The 24,739-nt window shown below is 32.5% G+C and overlaps 1 protein-coding gene, 1 long non-coding RNA gene and 2 pseudogenes across 3 annotated transcripts; 3 read left to right on the top strand and 1 right to left on the bottom strand.

The window, feature by feature from the left end:
- The first annotated feature begins 1,906 nt into the window (after positions 1–1,906).
- Positions 1,907–9,219, top strand: LOC114385834 (annotated as a pseudogene).
- Positions 3,393–8,233, bottom strand: LOC114386519. Of its 2 annotated transcripts, XR_003661102.1 has the most exons (7): positions 7,675–8,233; positions 7,347–7,443; positions 7,164–7,229; positions 7,000–7,077; positions 6,744–6,826; positions 5,840–5,914; positions 3,393–3,663 (listed from the first exon to the last, which is right to left on the bottom strand). It is a non-coding gene; the product is annotated as an uncharacterized LOC114386519 (long non-coding RNA). The 2 variants fall into 2 exon arrangements; XR_003661101.1 differs by having other exon boundaries at positions 7,000–7,229.
- A 1,334-nt stretch (positions 9,220–10,553) lies between the features above and the next one.
- On the top strand, positions 10,554–16,324 carry LOC114385833 (annotated as a pseudogene).
- A 1,132-nt stretch (positions 16,325–17,456) lies between these two features.
- LOC114388293 (condensin-2 complex subunit H2-like) lies at positions 17,457–24,453 on the top strand. The gene is made up of 11 exons (XM_028348707.1): positions 17,457–17,993; positions 18,090–18,189; positions 21,163–21,269; positions 21,696–21,838; positions 21,918–22,344; positions 22,435–22,607; positions 22,691–22,849; positions 22,936–23,022; positions 23,329–23,430; positions 23,502–23,669; positions 23,809–24,453. The coding sequence occupies exons 1-11, from the start codon at positions 17,804–17,806 to the stop codon at positions 24,175–24,177; spliced, it is 2,025 nt and encodes a 674-aa protein (XP_028204508.1). The 5' UTR covers positions 17,457–17,803; the 3' UTR covers positions 24,178–24,453.
- Positions 24,454–24,739: the final 286 nt, after the last annotated feature.

The following is a 24,739-nucleotide window of genomic DNA, read 5'->3' as shown; positions in this document are numbered from 1 at the left end:
ATTATTATATATGATACAAAATAAAATTTAGTTTTAAAGTAAAATATTTTAATCACCGTATATATTAAAGAAAATGATTATATAATGTGAAATTATCTCAGTTTTAAATCTAGATAATAATTCTACGATTACATCTGGTAACTAAGTCGTGGCTGATTAGCTCTTAAACATCACTGAATCATAATATATATATATAAAAAATACTCTTAGCCTTCGTCACATTGACTACAGTACTTTAGTTTTTATTCGCAGGTCTTTCTTCTTTTCCTTTTGTAGGCTTTTATATATATATATCAAATTACAATTTAGATAATTATTACATTATTGTTATAACTTGATTTAGAATATAATTTTTATTAATCTGATTATTGAATTATATTTATATATTACTGAAATCGTCAGTATCAAATTTTGTTAAAATTAAATAATTAACAAAAAAAAATAATTAAATGATTTATATTTTAATATATTTTAAAATGATTATATTACATTGATTTTAATTTAAATGAATAAAGTAATAAATAATTTTGGATTAATATAAAATTTTACATATGTGATCTATGTGAATCAACTTTAAATCTAACGATGAGTTTTAAAAAAATATTATCCAAAAAAAATTATAGAATATTGTAATGATTGTCAAAGTTATATTAGTGTAGTTTTATCTCTCTCTAAGATTAAACCACATACATTTTTTATTATTCAAAATGTTATCTAAACCACTTTAATATAAGAAAAAATAATAATTATAATTTACAAAGATTAAAAGAAAAATATACAAGAACGAAAAGTAAAAAAACGTTAAATTACAAGGGGAAAAAAAGAGTTTAAGCCTTAAAAAATGCATTTTGAGATGTGTTATTAATTTTGTGTACATGGAAAGGAAATGAATTGTATTGATCATTTTCTCTGTAAGAAATGATAACATTATAAAAAGTTTATCTCACGCTCTGGGGAAAGAGAGTGATAGATAGAGTCATGTATATTGACATTTCAAGTTTAGTCAAATTCCTCCCAATATTTGTTCTTTTTTTATCCTTGCACTAACCTTCTTTAATAGTTTAAAAAAAATATTGCATTGTCACTCTTTACACATTACATTATTTTCTTTATTGTTTAAAAATATTACAATATATACTTATCACAAAGAAAGTGAGATAAAAGAAATATTAGATGTGAAAATTAGAATTAAAAAAAAACATGGTTGATATAACTGTATACCATAACAGCAACAAACTTGTTTTCTCTTGTAAAAAGAAAATAAAAACTTCAAAGGCCATGCAAGCATACACGTCAGAAACTGATATTAGCTCTTAAGTTCTTGGTTAAGGAGATCCTCTAAACCATAGCTTTTTTAAAAATCATTTTCTTAACAACAACATGCCAAATTTAAACAGCAACTAGCATATTTTAATTGATGTTGTGCACCAAGTTTAGGAATTAGGTGGCATGTCTGGATTTATTGAACATACATTACAAGTACCCTCCGTTTCATAAGGGATTCCCACCTTCCATTTAACAAATGGAGTGATTTTGCCAAGAATTTAGAGCAAGTATAATTAAAATCGAAGTCATAAATTAGAAAGAATAACTTTGAAAAAGCTACCCAGAAGGGAAACAAAAGGTAAACAAAACACTATTTCTTATTCTTTTTCATCTTGTTAAGGAAAATTATAGTCTAGAATTGCATGTTCATATAGGATATGGGTGATTATAACGATGGTAAAGAACAACAGAGAAGGTTTGCCGTTCTTGGCATCTCTTCAATCCTTCTTGTGGCGATGGTGGCCGCGGTGGGTGTTACTTTAAACTGTGGAGATAAAGGAGAAGAAGAAAATGATGACCATCATCTCCACAATGCTCAAAGGAACAACGTAGACATGATTTGCAATTCAATTGACTGAATATGTTTATATATAGTAGGAGGAGGCTTCTCTCTGAGGAAGAAACACTTGTAGATGATTACTCTTCCTGGGTGAATGAAGGGCAAAGGCGTCTTCTAGGGCTTGGAGGTATTAAACCTAATGCAATTGTGACACAAGATGCGACTAGCCAATTTGCAACACTCAGTGATGCTCTTAAGACTGTTCCCCCTAAAAATGTGATTGTGGGAAAGGACATGACCCATGTCACAGTTATTGGAGATGGTCCTATGTACAAAGACGAGATTCACCGGTAGTTTAAATTACAAAGATGGTATCCATACTTACAACACTGCTACCTTTGGTAAGTATCGCAAAAGCCATTTTACGTATATAGTATGATATATTCTTGGGTTAAATAAGTTTATTGTGCTGGTAGAATTTCAGATTTTTGAGTTTTAGTTTGTATAAGATATTTTATTTATTTTTAGTTTTTTATTACTCATAATTAGTTTCTGTGAGAATATTTTTTATTCTTTTGTCTATTTTTAGTCCTTCCAAAAAATAATTAAAAACAATAAAATATACAAAAGACTAAAAATAAATTGAAAAAATATAAAAACTAAAATTTAAAATTTGAAATTCTATCTGTCAGAATATATTGATATGTTTTTTCACACACATTTTAATACTCCTCTGATGTTTCTTTATCTCTTTTTTCATTTCAATCATGTCTCATATAGTGAGTTTTCCAATAGTCATTATTGTAAAAAAAAGTTTTTTACGTCGGTTAAATTGTGTATTCAACATCAATTATTAATCGTCGTTGTAGAAGACATCATAAAAAGTCTACACTTTTTACAACAGTTTAATAAACAACCAATTTTTGAAAAAATATCATTCTAAGAAGGTTCTTAGTTAAAATCCGTCTTAAAATGATTTTTCAGAGAATCATCTTAGAATGACTTTTTTTAAAATAAAAAAATATATATAAAGGATTTTAAGATGGTTTTTCAAAGAACCGTCTTAGAATGATTTTTTTTAAAAAAAAATAAAATATATAGAAAATTCTAAGACGATTTTTTAAAGAACCATCTTAGAATGATTTAAAAAAATGAAATGAGAATTTTAAGATGATTTTTTGAAAAAGTCATCTTATATACATATTAGAGTGTCATTGGCAAGTAAACAATCTTATAGAACTTTCCTAATTTATAGTGTTTTAAAAGAAATTGAATTCTATGACCAATAATACTTTAACAGTACCTAAAAATAACAAGTCAATATTTTCAAAATCTATTTCCTATAGAAATTGCAATAAAATCATATACAAAATCCAAGACTTGAGGGTAAAAGCACTACATTAACTTTTTTGAGAATAATGCTATTTGCACAATAGATGGCCATTTCTCCAGAAGTTGCACTATGTATAAATTTTCTTTTGGCACTTTCAGTAATATTAAGAAAATGTTTAAGAGATAATTCCTCTCTTGAAAAAAAATTTAGTGAAATAAAATACCATCATTCAAAACCACTACCATCAAAATAGCATTTCAAATCCAAATTTCCCAATTACATCCAATCTTCTTGGTCATACCTTACCAATCTACTTCAATTAAGTACTGCATAGTTCTTACACTTCAATATGAAATCAAGGGCTAAAAAGTCATACTCCCTCTATTTCTTTTTATCAACTTTGTTTCTCGATGTGTAAATTAATACATTAGAATTTATGTTGTACCTTAACAGCATCCTCAGCATTATTCTTCACGGGTGCATAAGCAAGCCACGATTCCATCACCTACACAATTATATAGAACCAGTGAGGTAGCACCAAGTATAACAAGCATTCATCCATTAACTAAAGTGCTATACATTAAATAAGTAAAAAAAAATTCAAAATTATGTCCTAAATTTAAAAATGATCATTGTTTTAGCAAGATCATTTTAACTAATTTTAAAAACATAAATGATTAAATTAATTTTTTTAAAGATAAAAGATCAAATTAAATATGATAAAAAACAAAAAGTGTATTTTAACCAAATTAAGTATTGGATTTTTTATGCACCAACACAGGAATGCCCTTGTTATCATTAACAATGCGGCACAAGATTTTAACTTTGTAACTATAGCATATGATGTTAATTGGCTTTGTTACTGTTGTTACTAGATTTTGAAGCTTACTTGGATTTGCATTTTATGGTCAATAAGGCTGAACACAAAGTATATTGTATTAAAGTTTTTAAACTAAATGCTGATGAAGTGGAAATGGCAAAGGTTCAAATTAAAGTTGGTTATATGATCAAATCAATTTAAACATACATTATAGTTCTGTACCTGGCTTGATATTAGATATATATTATGTCTAATATTGACATTCTAGATGAGTTTTTTAAATTTCATGGAAATATATTATCTACATATTTCTTATTAAAATATTTTCAGTTCTCTTCACGATCCAACAATGGTAAAAGAGAAAAACTCCATTTGGCACCATTTGTCCAAAACAATTTTCTTCAAAAGAACATTTTGAGTGGTGAGCATGCTGATCCATTTGACAAAAACAAACTAATCCTTCCACACTTAACATCTCCATTTGCTACAGGCGGGTCCCACAAGCTGAATTTAGTCAAACGCATATGGAAAATTAATTCAGCGAGTTCAAAAATAGTGTACGGGAGTCTATGATTCTAGGTAATGAAAAATGCTAAACTCTTCCCTTTCCAACTTCTAAGATTTGAATAACCTAACTTCTACCCTAGGTAACTTATAACTTTTATGCACACACTAAGAATGTATTAAGTTAGAATTTTGAAAAACAAACCAAGAACCACTTTAATTTATTAATAAATAATAAAATAAAATAAAACTTTTAGTATAATTTAAAATTAATTTATTTATCCTAAACTTTTAGTATAATGGTCATTTACTATCGAAAATATATAGGTAAGATGATTTGAGATTATTTTTATTTAATTAGTAGTATGAAGTTTGAGTTTTGAAATATGTAATTGTGTTTAAAGAAATTTTTTTATAACAAATAATAATCTTATTTAATTCAAATAGCATTACTTCTAACAAAAGTTATCCATAATCTAATAAAAAGAAAGAAGATAATGGTCATTTCATTATGGCAAACATGGTAAAGAGCAAAGGCAGGACGATGCACTAGCACTATGTCACACACAACTTCTGGTACAAATATGTATAAAGTAATGAATTAAAAGAAATGGAAGCCTTTTTCATTTTCTAACACCCTTTATTTATTTTCTCTCTCTCTCTGCTTCTCATCTCAAAATGTCATTTACTGTATCGGGACTATACCACAGGTTTCTAGGATTCCTTCAGTGGAGCAGCAGAACATAAAATGGAAAGCATTATATGCAGAATCTCAAGATCCAATTGATCCGAATTCCTAAGGCTAATTTCATATATATATATATATATATATATATATATATATATATATATATATATATATATATATATATATATTATTTTATCTTCTTCCGTGAATATATACACTTTACTAAAGAAGTGATGCAAGCTGTACTCGACTCAATAAGTTAATGAATCTTATGCTATTTTCTTCTTGATGTTGATTAGTACTGCTTCACACCAATTGTCTCTATGTGTGTATCTATAAATTTATAAAATTCTTGCTATTTTGTTGCAAACAAGTCAACCTTGTTTTGTTTAACATATATCATACTATTTTTTTTTAGAAATATTATGGATATTATATATAATAATGTTTACAGAGTTAAAGAGAGATGCCCACAGAAAGAGATAAATGAGAGGTCAACTTACTTATTAGAGAGATTATGAGTGAATATGCAGACAAGTCAATTAGATATTAAATATATGCAAGATAGATTGTCAGCTTGTGTTCAGACTAGAGCAAATAGAAAATGTTGACTAGAGAAGACTAAGGTTTCTTCAAACTCATGCTACGTCGCTGCAAAGAAACCATTACCTTATTTCTTAATGATTTCAATTGATTCTCATATTCTTGGGCCTTCTGTGTGAGTTCTGCTTTAGCATCTTCAGCCTGTATTGAAGGGCCAAATATTTCATAATACATATAACATGAAATTAATTTCTCCAAGGATAAAACTTAAATGTTTTTAGTGCTACTTTCCAATTAGAAATAGAGTTCTATGTCAAGTATCTGAGTGATAAAAGTTTCAGCATAGAATACCCAGGTTTCAGTTGAAAATCCTCATGAAATTTATGACCAACATGGTGTATTAATGAAGCTGATGGTTCTGTAGAATATACAAATGACTAAAACTAATCACTTAAAGACAAGAACATCATCTATTTGGAAAATGATGATAGGCAAACAATATAGATAAATAGTATTTAACATGAATTTTTAGGGAAAAGGTCTTCCATACAAAAGTTAAGATTTAACTTTAGGACAAAGATATGATGTCTCAAGTTCTTTTGACATTATTCTCTAGTTAACATCAGTATTTCTTCTTAGTAACTAGTAACTACTGCTATGAAATGCCAATTTTGATTAGAGAGTAGTACCAACACTTTTTATAATAGCTTTTTAATAGTACAAGCTAGAATTTTACAAATTTTGTTTCTTAGGAAATTCAAGTTACAAATAAGTTTTCTTAAACTCAACAATAATAATAATGCCTGATTGATTACAAAGTTAGGCATCTTATACCTTCTCTAAGTCAGATATTTCAAACCAGGACAATCCAATTCCGTTCAAAGCTTTCAAAAATGATTTAACATTTTCTAATTGTGATGGCAGAAAATTATTAGGTTCACTAACCTACATAAGAGAATCCAGACTAAAAGGTATATCTCAAATCAAGTTTCCAATTACAGTTAGAGTTAGTAAAAGGTTAAAGAGTTACCAAATTCACGGTACCATGTCGTAGCTTGTTCACTATCTAGAACAAAACTGTACCATTGCTCAAGCACGCTCTTAATTCACCATCTGTGACATTTATTAGAAGGTTCAATGAGGGGACAAGACTAGTTAACCACTGAACCAAAAGCAATCGATGTTTGGCTGAAAATATTCAAGTAGAAGGAGATTGACATATGAATGAATACATAACATGCAAATTATTAATAGGTGTAGTGACTAAGTAAGTCATATTCCATTACCTTCCACCTCACCATAGAAGGATAGAAAATTCCCATTTTCATTGGATAGAAAATTACTAATAGGGCTAGTTCCTTAACCTATCATTCACAGTACAGTCATTAAGGCAAACGAGAAAATAAGGTAAATGGATACACATAAAAGGTCAAATTGGGCATAAACTCACCTTCAATCACATTGCTTTGGTGCTTCTGTATCCAATATATGATAATCAAGCGAGAATCTGCTATGGCTAACCAATGAAAAAAACCTATTAGAGAATAATATTCACCATTATGCTTACACCAGAGATAACAAAACAAAACATTCAAAAACTATAAGAACTGTAAGAAAATAAAAGCCAGTGTACCTTTTCCTGTTTGTGCAATAGGTAACTCTTGAACTAACGAACACCACGCCCACTTGATGTTTGATCCATTTTATGGGCCTTCTCAAACATATGGAAGCTAGAAAAACAAAGAAACATCAGTATACAATTCCGCAATCAAAAATAAGGGATGAAGAAAACCCTTTTGGAATCAATGGGGTTTATGCTAATTGCTTCCAATATGAGTAAACCTCATTTGCTTTTAGACTGGGAACACCAACTTCAATGTGCTGCTTAGAATAAATAAATAAATAAATAAGGTAATTTGAATTAAAGAACAATAACATATACACAGAGAGTTGAAAGAAACCTTGACGCTAGTGGGATCTCCACCATAGGCATCGTATCTACAACATCGTAGCACATCAATTAATTTTTTTTCTTCAGAGAGCTGAAACTTGAGTGCAAGATCTACAATCTTCTTTGCGAACTTTTCGTTGGAGAAAGACTCCAAGCTAGTGCTTCAAGCCCTTCTCAAACTTCCTCTGCACGTGAGGATAATGAAGAAGAAGCTACAGTGGTTCACGAAACGACACACTAGGGTTCAAGCGATTCATGAAATGAGGTACTAGGGTTTGCGTTTTGGACGATGAAGGGGAAGAAATTGAAAAGGTTAGGGTTTGAGAAAAAGAAAGGGAATGAGGAAGAACCTGTTGCGGACCATTGCAACTAGTTCTCTGGCTAGCCTCGGGTTTAAGTGGCGCTACCTAGCTAGGTATGTAAACTCCAGAGGAGAGGAAGGGGTGCGATGTGAAGAGGAACAGGCGCGAGGAAAAAAATGTCTATGACAGTCCCTTTATAAAGACTGACTTTGAATATCTTATTTTAAAGACGATTTTGGCAAAAACCACCTTTGAAAAGATATTTTAAAAACGGTTTTATAATAGTTGTCTTTGAAAAATTATGATTATTTACAAAAATACTACAGTGTTTTTGAAGATGACGATTTTTCTAGGACGTCCTTGATGCAGTGTCGTAGTAAAGCTGTTTTGTAGTAGTGAGTAACACGAATGTAGATAAAAGGTAACTCAAAAAGAGTACTATCTTCATAATAGTGTATAATTCATTTTTGCACTCCTTTATATATGAGGTGTGATACTAATATTTGGTTACCTAACTCATTGTAAGTCATTAATTAACAGCTGTTAATGCTGCCAACTTCATGGCCAAGGATGTTGGATTTGAAAACACAGCGGGGGCTGAGAAACACCAAGCAGTGGCACTTCGAGTAACAGCAGACCAAGCAATGTTTTATAATTGTCAAATGGACGTGTTCCAAGACACCCCTTATACCCAATCTCAACGTCAATTCTACCATGATTGCACCATCACTGGCACCATTGACTTTGTCTTTAAAGATGCCTTTGGAATGTTCCAAAACTGCAAACTAATTGTGAGAAAACCCTTACCTAATCAACAATGCATGGTGACAGCTGGTGGCAGATCCAAAGCTGAAAGCCCTAGTGCCCTTGTGTTCCAAAGCTGCCACTTCTCAGGGGAACCCCAATTGACTCAACTACAACCCAAGATAGCATGCCTTGGAAGGCCATGGAAGACATACGTAAGGTGGTGATCATGGACTCTCAAATTAACAACATCTTTTTACCAAGGGTACATGCCATGGATGGGAAGTCAATTCAATGAGACATGAACATATTACGAGTATGATAACAAGGGCCCTAGTGCTGACACTTCACTAAGAGTTAAATGGTCAGGTGTCAAGACCATAACATCTGCTGCAGCAACTAATTATTATCCTGGGAGGTTCTTTGAACTTATTAATTCATCAACTGAACGTGATGCTTGGATTGTTGATGCTAGGGTACCTTACTCTCTGGGCTCTATGGCTGCTTAAAATTATAGAAAAATCAATGTTACTTTCTATACAAAAAATTAGACAGCAGTTTGTACAACTAGGAGAAAAAAAGAGAAAAGATAGAGAAATTTGAGATTTAATAAATGATGTGAAGAGAGACAAAGAAAAAAAAAAGATATTGCACAAATTATTATAATGTGTATCTCATCTCAAAATTCCATAGCCCTCAAGGGAATTTGAAAGGGTGACAAATTAGAGAGAGAGAAAAATGTATGGAGCATCATGTTACCCCACTTACACAAGGGTTATAATAATATTTTTTTCATATCAGTCTTAAGCATACTCATGAAATGTATTTTCTTATTTAGGAATATTAAATATATATATATATATATATATATATATATATATATATATATATATATTAGAGTTTTCTCCTATTTTATTTTAGGATGAGAGAAAAGATTTTTTTATTTAATATTTTTGAAGTAAATGAAATCACCTTGTTACAAATTCTTACAAACAATTTCATATAGTAATGATTTTTACATATAAATTTGACTTTAATATATTTTTATCTTCAATATATAATTGATTGATTTTTTATTTTCGTCTTTATTAAACTTTTTTTTTGTTGGTTCCTAATAAAACAAAATATTTATTTTCAATCCTTGTTCTGTTAAATGATGATGCATTCGTTAAAAATTCAAAAGATAATTTCTCATAATTTTTAATCATTATTATTCATTTAAAATTTTAAATGACAATTTTTTTGAGATTTAAAATTGTCATAGTCAATTAAAGCAAGAGAGAGAGAGATGCACCGATTTCATGTTCTCCTTCTAATCCAACATTGTTCAATACAAGCATGAAATCTACATCCAAGATCCCAATACAAACATTGATCAAATATCCACAATCAAATATACAAATTTAAGCTCGAAAAAATATACAAATTGAAACAAAAATTAAGACAAGTGCAAAAATACAATCTTTGAATGAAAATCACAAGGCTCCATACCAACATAAACATTGAAGAGACCAAGATGGCCAAAAATTGAGTAAAGTCAAAACATAATCATAGGTGAAGAAGAAACAATAAAAGCATGCCAATGCTCTCTTGGATTCCCTAACACCCAAACCCATCCCTCACTATTACCCATGCACTAATCTATCTGGGAACAACCAAGGCATTTATCTCCCCCCCCCCCCCCCCCCCACAAACCCAAAAGACAAGATCATCATCCTTTGGGACCTCAACAATAAGCCACCTCACAGTCCCCCTATGACAAGCATGTCCACGATCGGGTGTTACGTCATTGTTGATGAAGAATGTGAGCGGTGACAAGACGAGCAAAGCTAAGGTGAGGTCAATGGGGTTACATGATAGATTCATGATTTGGGCATGGGTAGAGCGAAATGAGGAGAATGAGAGTAAAAGATGGCACATTTGGAATAGCGAGAGCAATGAGGACAGTGAGGACATAGAGGTCGAGAAAGAGGAAGATCGAAAGAGGAAGGGTGAAAGATTTGTCATTCTTGGGATAGATCTTAAACCAGATTTGGATCTTTCTTTTTGTTGTTTTCGTGTTGAGGATGTAGAAGTGAAACTAGATCTGTATCTTTTTTTTCCATTGATTGATTATGGCATTATTTTTAAGATAGCTAGAAACTGTAGTTTAAATTTTGAAACAAATAATAATAATTTTTTAACCGTCCAGAATCATCTTTTGAATTTTTAGTAGACATATTATCACTTAATTGATAAATGTTAACAATAAAAATCATAAACAAAAATTTTATTTTATTAAGAACTAACAAAAGAGTTAGTAAAGACCAAAAATAAAATTTGAAATATATTTAAGATAATAAATTATTATAATATATAATTAAATATGTTATACTTTTTATAATATTTTATATTTTAAGTCTTTTATTGATTTTATTTAAATATTTAAATTTTCTTAGTCGAATTTAATTATTTTTTAGTGATAGATAATTGTTAATATTGACATTTTTTTACCAACATAAAAATTTGTTTTTTATAAGTTTATAACTTAATATTAATTATGCATATGTGTCAATATGGAATAAGTAGATAAGGGGTGGGGTCATGGGATGTATTACTAGTTCTTGTCAACACCATTATTTATATATGCAATTTAATATATTTTGTGAAGAGTATCTTCAAATACAAAATCACAACCATTTGAATTTGAGCTATAATTAAAAAAATAATATAGTGCAAGTTATTATTATCATTTGTTGAGTTGTGTTTTGCTTATAAATCATAGATAATGTTAGGTCTACAAGCTTTGTCAAAATATAATAATTTAAATATGTTTTTTATTTTTAATGAATAATTGAAATTTTATTTTTGGGATAATTGGTATTAATTGGTAATAAATCAAAGGTATTAATTGTTTATACAACTAGTGTTAATATTTAGTATTTATTTTCCCAGGCTTGTATTGCATTTGTGGTTAGAGTCATTACTTTGTAGACTACCTTGATAAATCGTTCATTATGGATCATAAATTTGGGCTCTTGAATTAATTTCATGTTGATAGATATATCTTACATCTACTACATTAGATCATTACTCCCCTAAGTAATCCTGCCGCTGACCACTGCTCCTCGTCGTCGGAGGCGATTCTCAACGGCAGTGCACTCTCCACCCCAGTCCCATTGTCTCAAAAATCCTTCCGCCGGTAAAAACTCATTTCTTTGTTGGTGCTTTTGATCAACTCCAGTAAGATTGAAGCAGTCTTAAACATCTTAATAATTTCATTTAAACAATAAACAGAAAATTGGCATTTTCAACGACAATCCAGACATTCAATGATAGCTAAATTGAAATACAATATGCTTATATATTATGCATAGTTAAAAACCGATCCAAATTGTTCCTCCAGCAACAACGAAGTATGCTTCATTGCTAATGAAAATTCGTAGTTGTAAAAATAAATTACCAAACCCCATATTTTCAAAACAGGGCTTAAACAAAACTTCTGAGTAAAAAAAATATGGAAACTTGCTTGATCTAATTGCCGTAAAACGAAACTGTTCCCGCAAATCGGATTCAAGCGCGCTATTGGGGTGGGACCTGTTTCTGCGTATCTGAAATGGAAGCCTGCAGATCTAACGTAGCAAATCTAAGCGAAATGTAGCTGGAACTTTGGGGATCGATCGTGATGACACCAGATTTGAGCAGCAAGTTGCGGATCGAGGCAATGAGCTACATATCAAAGCCACACAAGCTTTTTTAGCATTTAAAATCGATGTTCAAGGTTGCTAGAATGATGATATTAAACTTTTTTCACTTTTACTTGTTATTTCACACTTATAATCTAACAATGTGTTAAATTTGAAAGCAAATGAAGCATAAGTATAAGAGGTGGAGGAGGCGTCAGTGCATATCAGACCACCTATAAAGATGATCCACTCTAGAAATAATCCTAGGTTAGATGGTAAAGTACATTTCAAAGGTTTGATGTGCCTAATATTCTTGTGACAGAGGTTTGGTGATTTTTGTCTTATTAGTTTTCAACATAAAATGTCCCTCCCTCATTGCTTAATGTTAGAGAGTTGTGTTGCTCCTTGGAAAATGCTACAATTTCTATCCATTACATTTTCCTGGAACTTCCTATTGGAAACAATTAAGTTATGTAAATGTTTTTTTATGTTGTATATTTTTTCCTTGTTTTACGTAGCTTATTCATTTATGATTATGTATTTGTTTAGTTATTAATTGATGTATGCATGGCATGGCTGACTAGAGTTTTTTTTTTTAATTATTATTTGCATCTTAGAGTTTATTTTGTAAAGGCTTGACAATATTCCTTTTAGGCTTGATACGATTCTTAAACAATTAAGAGAGAATTTAAAAAAAAAAAGAATAATTTTTAATGAAATAATTTTTTAATATTTCAACTAAGTGATTTTCTTTTATTATTATTTCAGGTAACTAATGTTGTTGTTCACCGCTAGATGCAAGATGATCATGACCAATATTTTCTTAGGTCCATTTAGTCAGTGCTTTTTCTGTAACTATTTCCCTTGGTTTAATTATATGTCACTGTAATTAAATTTTATTATTTCTAATTTTGTTCTTTTTAACTATGCAAGCATATAAATTTAATTATTTATGTTGTTGTTCTTTTTAATTTATTTGATTATTTTATTTTATTTTATATAATATTAAATGGATTAAAACTATTATTCATAATTTAGGTATAAGTTATAGTGATACAAAATACATGTTGTCATATGTTAATAAATTTATTCTCACATTTGTTACAAAGTGTAGGAATAGGTTATAATAACACATACGATATGTGGTTAAATACCATTCAAAATCCACGTTAAAATTGTTGTGGGTATATGTCAAATGGATTTATACCTACATTAGGCCTATAGTGGCACTTTTTCTTGTCACTATAGGTGACTTTGCTTGTACTGCAACAATAAACTGATTCCGGTCAAATTTTTGGTTGGAAACAATCAATAAAAATATAAATCAAAGTTTGACAGATGTATTCAGTTTTTCATTTGGAAAATTTATTTATTATTCATATTTGTTTCAGATCAAATCGTGAATCATAATATTAAATAAATTTGGGAGTAGGATAAATATAAAACCTCTATATACAGTAAAAAAAGTATATAAAAAAAACACAATTAATACACCACCTATGGTAAATACGAGTGAACTTGTCATTTATAATATGCAATATATATAAACTATAAACACAAGCAATGGTCAGGGGTCAATATTTCATACATGAAGACTGTCAAGTACCATATATAGTTTGTTTTAAAGAGATAATCAATGTGTATGAAACAAATTAGTCTTTTGATATTTTGTTTTTTCTTGTTAAACTCAAGGTCAAGAAGTAGATCACCTTTGTCAAAACTGTCATGATAAAATGTAGGAGTGTGAACTTCAACCATATGTTAATTTGGTTCAAAGGTGGGAAAATGATAGGAGGAAAAATAAAATTCTCCAATATCGGAGAAGATGGCTTTAGCCTCCTCACTTCCCTTCCTATCCATTTTCCTCCCAAGACGCCAACCAAAGAGTGTGTAAGTATAAGTTAAGTTTTTACTATACTATATTAACATTTGTATCAGAATCTCTGCTTTGTTTACAATACTTACTCATTCTATTTTCTAGTTGCATATTCTAATTTTTTCCCATGTAATTATCATTTCATGAGAAGGAAGGTGATTGTAAATAATCCTGTTGATAGAGCTTAGAGCCGTTTATTCTGAAAGAAATATGAAACCAATCATATACCTTCACCTAAAAGTTTTAGCTTTAATAGGGAGAGCTCATCCTTGAAATGTTATTATGGCCTTTATGACCAAGTGGTTAGTAGTTTGATCCTCTTCGCTTCCATTCTTGTAAACAAAAAATTGGTTTTCAACACAAAGTTGGCATGTATGCATTGTCCTAGCTTCAAGCCCTAAGTTGTATATATGCATGTTAGAGATATGAAACCAATTGAGTGTCTTGTCTGTCTGATAGTTGAACTTTTTTGGAATGTTGGAACTAGACAAAACCAACAAACATTTTTTGTGACATAAAATAGGAAGTAATAATGTGTTTTGACTGGCTTTTTTATTTTAGTTTTTGCAAACTGGACAACATTGTTTGATTTGACTGATGTTATTTTAGTAGATAACAAGATCATATAAATGGGGCATCAACCCAACCTGAAGAAAGTGGTCACTTTGTTTTGGTTGATGAAGAAAATGATGAATTAGGGCTTACTTAGATTCCACCCGATATAAGAGGGATTTAATATTATAATGATTAGTTTTATGTGACAAAATTTAGTTTACCAAAATATGTGTGTTCCATTCTAATTAAGGTTGAGCATATATATTTACAAATCTTCTTTAATTGGTAAGATATTTTAGCTTATTTGGTTCAAGATTTTAACAATATCAATTAAATTTGTTGGGTCATCATGTGGTATTGTTAAAATAAGGTTCTCATTGCTTTTGGCCTCTATGTCAAAACTAGATATTTATTGAAAGTGTCTTTCATCATAGGCTTCTCCCTTCCCTCATACAATCTATCTTATGTGTCTCCTATAAGTCTTTCATCAAGTGTGTCAAAATCAAGTTATCTTTCATCAAATATTTGGCCCAGTTTGATCTACTCATTCTACTGTCTCCTATGAGTAACGAATGAAAATTAAATCTAAAGCAAAAAGAGTGTCATGCATGACTCTTCATCCATAACTATATCCATACATTGTATAATTTCAATTTTCACCCTTCTTCACACATGAGGTATATATGGCATTAATATTTGATTACCTAACTTATTGTAAGTCTCATTAATTGACAGCTGTTAATGGTGCCAACTTCATGGCCAAGGATATTGGATTTGAAAACACAGCAGGGTCCGCGAAAAAACAAGCAGTGGCACTTTTAGTAAGAGCAAACCAAGCTGTGTTCTACAATTGCCAAATGGACGGTTTCCAAGACACCCTTTTTGCACAATCTCAACGCCAATTCTACCGTGATTGCAGCATCAGTGGCACCATTGACTCAGTGGCACCATTGACTTTATCTTTGGAGACGCCTTTGGAGTGTTCCAAAACTGCAAACTAATTGTGAGAAACCCCTTAAAGGGTGCACGATGCATGGCGACAGCAGGTGGCAGAAACAAAGCTGATAGCCCTAGTGCCCTTGTGTTTCAAAGCTGCCACTTCACTGGAGAACCCGAATTGGCTACTGCAGAACCTAAGGTAGAATTCCTTGGAAGGCCATGGATGTCATACTCTAAGGTGGTGATCATGGACTCTCAGATTGAAAATGTCTTTTTACCAGATGGGTACGAGGCATGAACGGGAAATACAAACAAGGAAACATATACATTTTATGAGTATAACAACAAGAGCCCTGGTGCTGACACCACAAAAAAGAGTTAAATGGTCAGGTGTTAAGGTCATAGCCTCTACTGAAGCAAATAATTATTATATATCCTGGGAAGTTTTATGAACTTGCTAATTCAACTGCACGTGATGGTTGGATTGTTGATGCTGGGATACCCTACTCTCTAGGCCCTATGAATGCCCAAATTCCTACAGGGCTGGCCCAAAGTCCTACAGGGTCAACCAAAGCATGAGGATGGTCGGCTAAAATTGCACTTCCACTATTATTTTTTGGCTTTCCGGAATACAATAGGGCATAACAGGAAATAACAGTGAGAATGCGGGAAGCAACATCCAGGAGGTCCTAACCCTTGTTTTGAGCCCCCTAATAATAAAGTTACTTTTGTATATAACTAGTGCGTGTTTGGAGTGGTGGTGTGGTGGATCATAACCATGATCAAAACCATGGTGGCTGTGAAGTAACTCAGAATTGCTTCTGATTTTTTAGTCTTTCACCACAATTTTGGCCTTCCATTATGGTTCCATCACGTATCCAAACATGCTCGAAGATATAGTGGTGACTAATTAGTTGTCTTTTTTTTTTTTTTTCCAAACATGTATAGTGGTGAATAAGTTGTATACTTTTTCCTAGGTGAAAACTGAAAAGGGTTTGAACCTTGTTGGAGGAAAAATCACTTTTGTTTTCTGTAAGGCCCCTAATATTTTTTACACTCGTTCTCATTTAATCAATTAGTCATTAATTTCGATTAAATATGTTGTCTCTTAATACATCATTTCTATATATATATATATATATATATATATATATATATATATATATATAATCACTTTAATAAAATGTTGATATTAGTTTTTTCGTTAAAAAAAGTTATAGTTTTAGAAAGCCCTCCCTTAAAATCACTTTAGGCCTTAAAAAATATGTTGGGCTGATCGTGAAGTCCTATACCCCTTAGGGGATGTGTGAAAGAGTAACAACTTAAAAAATGAGAAACAAAAAAATATTAAGGAACATCATGCTACCATTACAAGGGTCATACTCATACTATTAGCATCTAACATATTAATCTTAGAGGGAAAATATATAAAATTCCCTATTTTGGTCCTTATAAATTGAAGTGATGACAAAATGAATTATTAAAATATTCAAATTAACGATGATAATTTTTTTAAGAATTAATATGATGATGCACATATATAATCTTATATGATCAAATTCAAAATTTTATTTTCTTTAGGCATTCATGATTATTTGGGCATAATAATCAATTAGAAAAAATATTGAAAAAGAAAAGGAAAACAGAGGTATGTTTATTATAGAGGTGAGGTGTAATTATCGTTTGCCCTTTCATGGGTTCAGATTAAGAAGGCCCCTGAATCAGGGCCAATTTTGATTTGTGATCGAGAAGCAAGCGGGAAAAACAAATCGAAAAAGTTTTGAAAAAAAAAAAAACGCTCTTTCTCTCTCCTCTCGTTGCTGCCATAGTTCTCTACTCGTTCTCTCTCTCTCTCTCTAGTCTATACCACACAAGCTTCGAACTTGTCAGCACCCCATTTTGCGTTTCCAGGGGAATTTCAAAACCCTAATTTTCGTTTTCGGAGTTCTCTAACTCCTCGCTGGAAAACTGAAACCCTAGGGTTTTCCCCCTTTTTGGTTCTTGGCGTCTAAATTTGCTTCATTTTCATGATTTGTGTAGCGATTTCTTCCACTTAAGATGACTAAGGGTACCTCGAAACCGGGGGGTAGTGGAAGCGGTGGCTTCCACGCGGTTCACGCGGAGCGTGACCTAGAATCGAATTGGGAAGTTGACCTCGCCAAGAAACTTGAGGAGTATTTGCTTAAAATTTGTTCCGGCGAGATCATTGGCGAAGAAGAAGGACATAGTCATGTGAACTTTGCCGAAGGTTTGTTACATCGTACTGAATTTTTCTTTTAAAAGTTCCCATTTAAGGTTTAAGATTTGTGTTTTGACTGAATTAGCTATTTCTGGGTGATTGTAGCTGCTCTGCTGCTTCAGGGTTCCATTCAGGTGTATAGTCGAAAGGTGGAATATCTCTACACCTTGGTCTTGCGGGCTTTGGAGTTCCTTTCTCAGAAAAGGTTTGAATTTTGGGTTAAAGTCTCATCCTTTATTTGCATTTTGTTATGTAATTTGCAATTCTCTCTGTCTTGCTCATTTGTTTCGGGGGAGGGGGCGTGAAACAAAGCGGCTGAAACCTATATTGCAATTTATTATGTAATCTGCAATTCTGTCTCTCTAATAAAATTGCAATTTGTTGTTGTTGTCTTCGTCTTCTTATTATTATTATTACTACTACTGCTTAATACCCAATTTGATCCCTTAGTTTATTAAAAATGCTCAATTATTGTTGTTGTTGTTGTTGTTGTTGTTGTTGTTGTTGTTGTTGTTGTTGTTGTTGTTGTTGTTGTTGTTGTTGTCTTCGTCTTCTTATTATTATTATTACTACTACTGCTTAATACCCAATTTGATCCCTTAGTTTATTAAAAATGCTCAATTAGTTCCCTTAGTTCTTCAACTATGCAATTGGCTCCCTTTGTTTTTCAATTTTACCCAATTGAGTTATGTTAGGATGTATATTCCAGCGGCTTTTATTTCCAAATATTGGCGGTTTTTAGCCACCACTAAAATTTATTATTATTTTTAAAATTTTACACTAAGTAGCAGTTTTGAACCACCACTTTATTTAATATTATTTAAAAAATGAAAGCTTTGCCTTGTATCAGGCAAGTTTTTTTAAGATCGAAATCAAATTCTTGAACAACTCATGCAATGTCTCAATTTCATTAAACTGGCGATTTGGAAACCTTCTAAGATTTCAACCCCAAAGCGGGAGAAGAAGGAAACTTAGGGCATGGGACCGAGAAAGAGGCCATTAAGAAACCAACCGCACAAACCAAACACTAGACCTTCCTTCTTCTCTTCCCAAAGGGTTGTGTGATCTGAAAAGAATGGTGAGAATAGTGATGTGGGTCAGTGAGAGTATTAACCAAGAGGCGTTGAGATCGAAGAGGGTGTGTGTGAGAGGAATCTGAGAAGACATAAAAAAGGTTCGACAATTCCTATGAGCAGGATGAACATCCCACACAACATCTCCACCCTCCTCTGCCGCCGTCGTCCTTATGCCCTCAGCGACACGTGTGCTACATTGCAAGATTGAACCAGATTGGAAAATCAGGAATGGAAGGAGGTTGAACCAGATCTAACCACACAACGTCTTTGCATCATTAGTGAAGGTGCGGCAAATGGAAAAAACTAACGACATCCTTCTAGAACGGATCTAGCAAGAGTTGATTCGGAAGGTGCTGCTGAAGAGTAAGAAGAAGATTATGCTGTTAAATTCGTCAAAAACTAACAACATCCTTCTTAGTTGGATGGAAAGGACCCAATTGGGTAAAATTAAAAACAAAGGGACCCAATTGCATACTCAGAAAACTAAGGGACCTAATTGAATGTTTTAAATAAGCTAAGGGACCAAATTGGTAATTAAGCCTATTATTATTATTATTATATCCCATTAACAACCGGTCACCAAGGTACAACTGTGCAACTTCATGGTTGTGCTAGGGCATGCCCTCAACATAGGTATTAAAAGTGAGGGGATATATGGAATTATCTACTTCAGCATTAGGATTTACGTTTTTTATTATTATTATTAGTATTACATGTCAGAGGCAAACAACTGTTCCGGCTTTCCTTTTTCTATCTGGTTGCAGTTTTTGGGTTAATTGGTGAATAATCATCACACATTAAAGACCATAGTTGTATCATATTTGATATTTGCAGTCAAATTTGAAATCGTGGCTACAGTGTTTTTTTTGTTTTGTTTTTTATGTAATGTTGCACAGATAGTGATACGGTACTAGGTACAACTAATGAATACTGTAGGTTTTTTTCCCCTTTAAAAAATCTAGGATATGAGTACATTAATAACTTAATATAAAATAAATAAAAAATATGCATATACAGTACTGGGTACAGTTATAGGATACACAAAAATAGAATTTTGTATAAACTAGTGTTGCTAAATAGTCGCTATAGCAGTGTTATAGCACTTTTGTATAGCAGTATTTCTTGGATCCACGATAGTGACTCCATGTGTTATTGTGGCCACTATCATTGTTGTGGTTGTGTCCTGCATCCTCTTGTCATGCTTGGCGAGTCTCCATCCAATCGAACTTATGAGTTAATATTATGCCAATTTTCATGTAGTTTATTTTCATGTGCATACAACTCCATTTTTTTTACATGCATAACTGATATATGTCATATTTCAACCATTATGTGGCTTTCGTTATATGCTTGCAACACTATCCGCTATATGATATAGCAGAGTTTTGGCTTTCTGCCATTTTCTGCAATCTGCAATTGATAACACTAAACAGGGCTAAATTGTATAAAATAATATAATAGTATGATACAAGTCACAAATAAGCTTAAGATAAAAGGAGATTAAATTCTTCAACATAACAAAAATATTATCTTATAATAAAAAATTATTATTCGAAAATTGTTTGACAATCAACATATAAAATCTAAGTATGACTATGATATCACACTTGAACAATTTTAATCTCATGATTTCCTTGTTTATCATTAGTGTAAAGAATAACAATTTCAATCTCATTGTTTCTTTGTCCATCATTAGTGTAAAGAATAGCCTCTAAATTTGGTTCATCAAGAGTAAGAGTACCCATCCTTGAAATGGTATCAGGTCCTTTGTGACCAAGTGGTCAATAGTTTGATCCTCTCTGCTTCCATTCTTAAACAAAAAAGTGAATTTCAGCACATAGTTGGTGTTTGTGCATTGCCCGTGCTTGATGACCTATGTTGTAGGCATGTTAGAGATATGAAACCAATCATGTGTGTCTTCACCTAATAATTAAACCTTTTTTGAGTGTTGGTACTTGATGAAACCAACAACATATTTTAAATGACAAATAAAATAGGTAGTAATAATGTGTTTTGTCTGTTTTTGCAAACTAGACAGTACTGCTTGAGCCTTTTAAAAAAAAAGACAGTACTGCTTGATCTCACTGATGTTTTTTTGGCAGACAGCAGGATCATAAAGATGGGCCATCAGTCCAACCTGAAGAAAGTGGTCCCTGTGCAGTTACCGATGAAGAAAATGATCAATTCTGGGGTTTGGACGACATCCCAGGTACCCTATCTAATGGAGATGACTGAATGATCAAACCAGAATCATGACATTAGGGTATTTATTATTATAGTGATAGTGATAATGATTAGTTTTATGTAGCAAAATTTAGTTTACAACAATAGGTTTGTTCCATACCAAGGTTGAGCATATATTTTTATAAATCTTTACTTCAATTTGGTTCTGGATCAGAACAATATTCAATTAAATTTGGGTCATGGTATTGCTGAAATAAGGTTCTCACTGCTTTGGGCTTCTATGTCAAAACCAGAGATTCATTGAGAATGTCTCATTCTAGGTTTCTCCCTCCTCTCACATTGTATTCTGTGTCTCCTATCAGTCTTTCATCAAGTGGTTCAAAACAATAAGGGTTGCTTCATTTCAGTATATATATTTGCAAATGGCTGTCATATTTTTGTTATGTTGCAGTTGAAGAAAAGAATTCCTTGGATGGTACAACAGGCAAAGAAGTGAATTTGGAACACTTTATAAAACCTCCTGCAAATCTAGTTGTTCTTGAAGGTGACTGCTTGGATGCTGGTGGTGATGGAGGGGAATTGGAGTCTTTTCTGGTACCTTAATTGCTTGCAGCTGTTTGCATAGTGATGTTTGTATAGTTTTATTCACTAATGATATGATGATTTGTTGCAGTTGTCCACCACAGACCTGTACCAGGATTTTATTTTATTGGACACATCTGATGCTGTTGCAGTTCATGAGTTTTTGAAGGGCAGCAAAGCTGCCACAACTCAAAATGATGCTAATAGAGGAACCTCAGCTCGTAAAAGCTTTCATTCTCCAGGACATACTGGTGGAAGTGCTCGTAGATTATCCGCTGCTAAGAATCAGGGTGCTAACAACTGCACCCCTAAACTTAATTGTGGTTTTGATGATGAAAATGTCCGGCCCAGTTCTCCTGCTTCTGCTGGTCTTGATGACTTCAATTACGGATTTGATATGGATCATGGATGTGATGCATCTAGAGATTCAGACAATTCAGATGAAGATAATGATGATCCATGGAAACCTTTAAATCCTCATGAACCAGGCAACTTGAGGGTGAAGCCATTCAGAAAATGTCCCCCCCAACCTCCCTAAATTCTTAATCAAATTTGCCTTACCTTAATTGTGTAATTTATCTGCTTTTATCTTTTTTCTGTACCTGCAGTGAACACTTTAAAAAAGAATAGCATCAATGTGAGACAACCAGTTTCTATGAACACCTTGTTTCCGCTTGCAAAATTGCATGGTCCTATCAGTCCAGAGCTCATGGAAATGTGGGAGATGCGACATCATGTCCATGAACGACAAAGGGATTCTCTAGCTCTAATATATGAGAAGGTACTTTTTCATGGTTTCTCTGTTTGTCTATTTACCAATATATGAATTTTGATTATATACAAAATGTGATATGTAAATTGCAGCTGAGGCAATCTCTTGTTAATGAGGGGAATAAAACTGGTGGCACATTTTTTAACTCTGAAGCTGACAATGATGACAACGAATATGATGGTGGAAATCCTGATTTTGATACGCCAGACAATGCTTACATGGAAGAAGATCTACCTCCTTTCAGTAATGAGGTTAGGAGAGGAGACCAGTAATATGACTATATACTTATTCTAAATGACAAATTTGAAACTTATATTATATCTACATGAATTAACAGCATGAATTTGATGATGCTCATATCAACCCTGATGAAGCTGTAGATCTTTCTCAGGCTAGTTTGGAAGATCTTTGCCGCTCTCACCTGGTAGGAGTGCTATTGTCTTTGACTTTTTTGGGTATAAAAGTAGTTATTTATCATTTCCAAAAATCTGTTGAAAAGGCTTCTATCAATCCCCCTACCCCAATTCATAATTTATTTGACTAAACCCTGAGAGAAATTTAAGTCCTGTAAAGCACAATAGTATATATATCATCCCATTGTTTCCACACAATAGTTTTGAAGGAACACTACAGTCCAGAGTTGTAGACCTATATGATAAATGCTGCAGTATCTGTTTTCCTTGCCCTAGTATATCTTATACTAAAATGGTTACCATTTTTCCACATATAGAATGCTCTCTTAGCAAGCATTGCTGAAACTGAGAAGCAAACTGAAATGGCTGCTAGGGTTTCAACATGGAAACAAAGAATTGAGAACAACTTGGAAGAACAGGTGAGTTCATCTTTTGGGTGTCTTTCGTCTCATTTTTAGTTTAAATTGAATGGACTTTTTTGGCCTCATAGGAATCACATCCACCATTTGATATCCAAGACTATGGTGAGAGAATTCTTGACAAGTTCTCCCTGCTTTCCCTTGAAGCAAGCAGTAGTGGTGTCCTATCCTTTTCTGATTTGGTGAAGGGTCAAGAAAAGCATGATGTGGCCCGAAGTTTCTCTTCCCTTCTTCAACTGGTAATTCCTTTGTTAGCAATATCCAGTGCACTTCTTGAACCTTTACTTCATTATGATGTTTGACATTGAAGAGTCCAATTAATTGGATTAACCATGGATCATAATTTCAATCTATGATGTGGGTTCTACCATTTTTCAGGTAAACAACGGAGATGTAACTTTAGAAAGAAATGGAGTTGATGGGTCTGTCTGCTGCACATCCGTTGATCCCTTTCATGTTAGGCTCCTTAAGCAAAGCAGTAAGGAAGGCGACAATGCACAGCTTCGTTTGCCAAAAAAGAGAGCAAAGTCTCCAACAAAAAAACCCTCCACAAAAGGTGACAAGAACAAAACTGTAAGAGAAAAGTCTCCCGCGTCTTCTAGATATGGATCAACTGGGGTGTCACCACCAACAAATTGCAAGTTTTCTGTAAAGCTTGGAAAGGTGAGTGCCATGAAGTCCCCCGAAGCCAAAAGAAGACGTAGATCTCAGTATGTGGAACCAGTTAATTTGCATTCAGCAGGGTGACAGTGACAATTGCTGCTTATAGCACTCTGTCCCCTGAATGATTCAAGACATTTGCTAAATGTCTTAGGCTTAGTTAAGTTATGAAGTCACTACAGTTCTAGTTATCACTAAATACTAACATCGATCAGTTTTACCCTGTATCATTATTGCTGTTGACGACATTAACATATTGATGTAATAATATCCCCATGTAATACCATGAATTTTTGTTAATGTAATAACTCTTTGTCCTTGCCCAATATGTTAATGTCAGTCAGCTTTACTTATCAATCCCTATACAATGTCATCAGGTTGAAACTAAAAGTAAAATCATGTGATTGCTAGCTAACTCTGCATTTTTGCTATTAGTTAGGGGAAATATTATCGTACTCTTGGCATTAAATGGTGGCACCATGGGGGAATGGTGTGGTGATTTTTTCCCAACCACCACAGGCAATTTGTGAAGGGAGGCCCACTATGGTGATGCCATAGGCTGCAATAGTGTGTCTATATAGCAGAATTCTGGCCTTTCCTCATCCGCCATTGATAACATTGCATACCACACACGCTTCATTAAAAATCT

This window comes from Glycine soja, chromosome 15 (genome assembly GCF_004193775.1).
Source record: "Glycine soja cultivar W05 chromosome 15, ASM419377v2, whole genome shotgun sequence".
NCBI classification, from domain to species: Eukaryota; Viridiplantae; Streptophyta; class Magnoliopsida; order Fabales; family Fabaceae; genus Glycine; species Glycine soja.
Note: the sequence above shows the minus strand (reverse complement) of the source record. Positions and strands in the feature narration are given on the sequence as shown.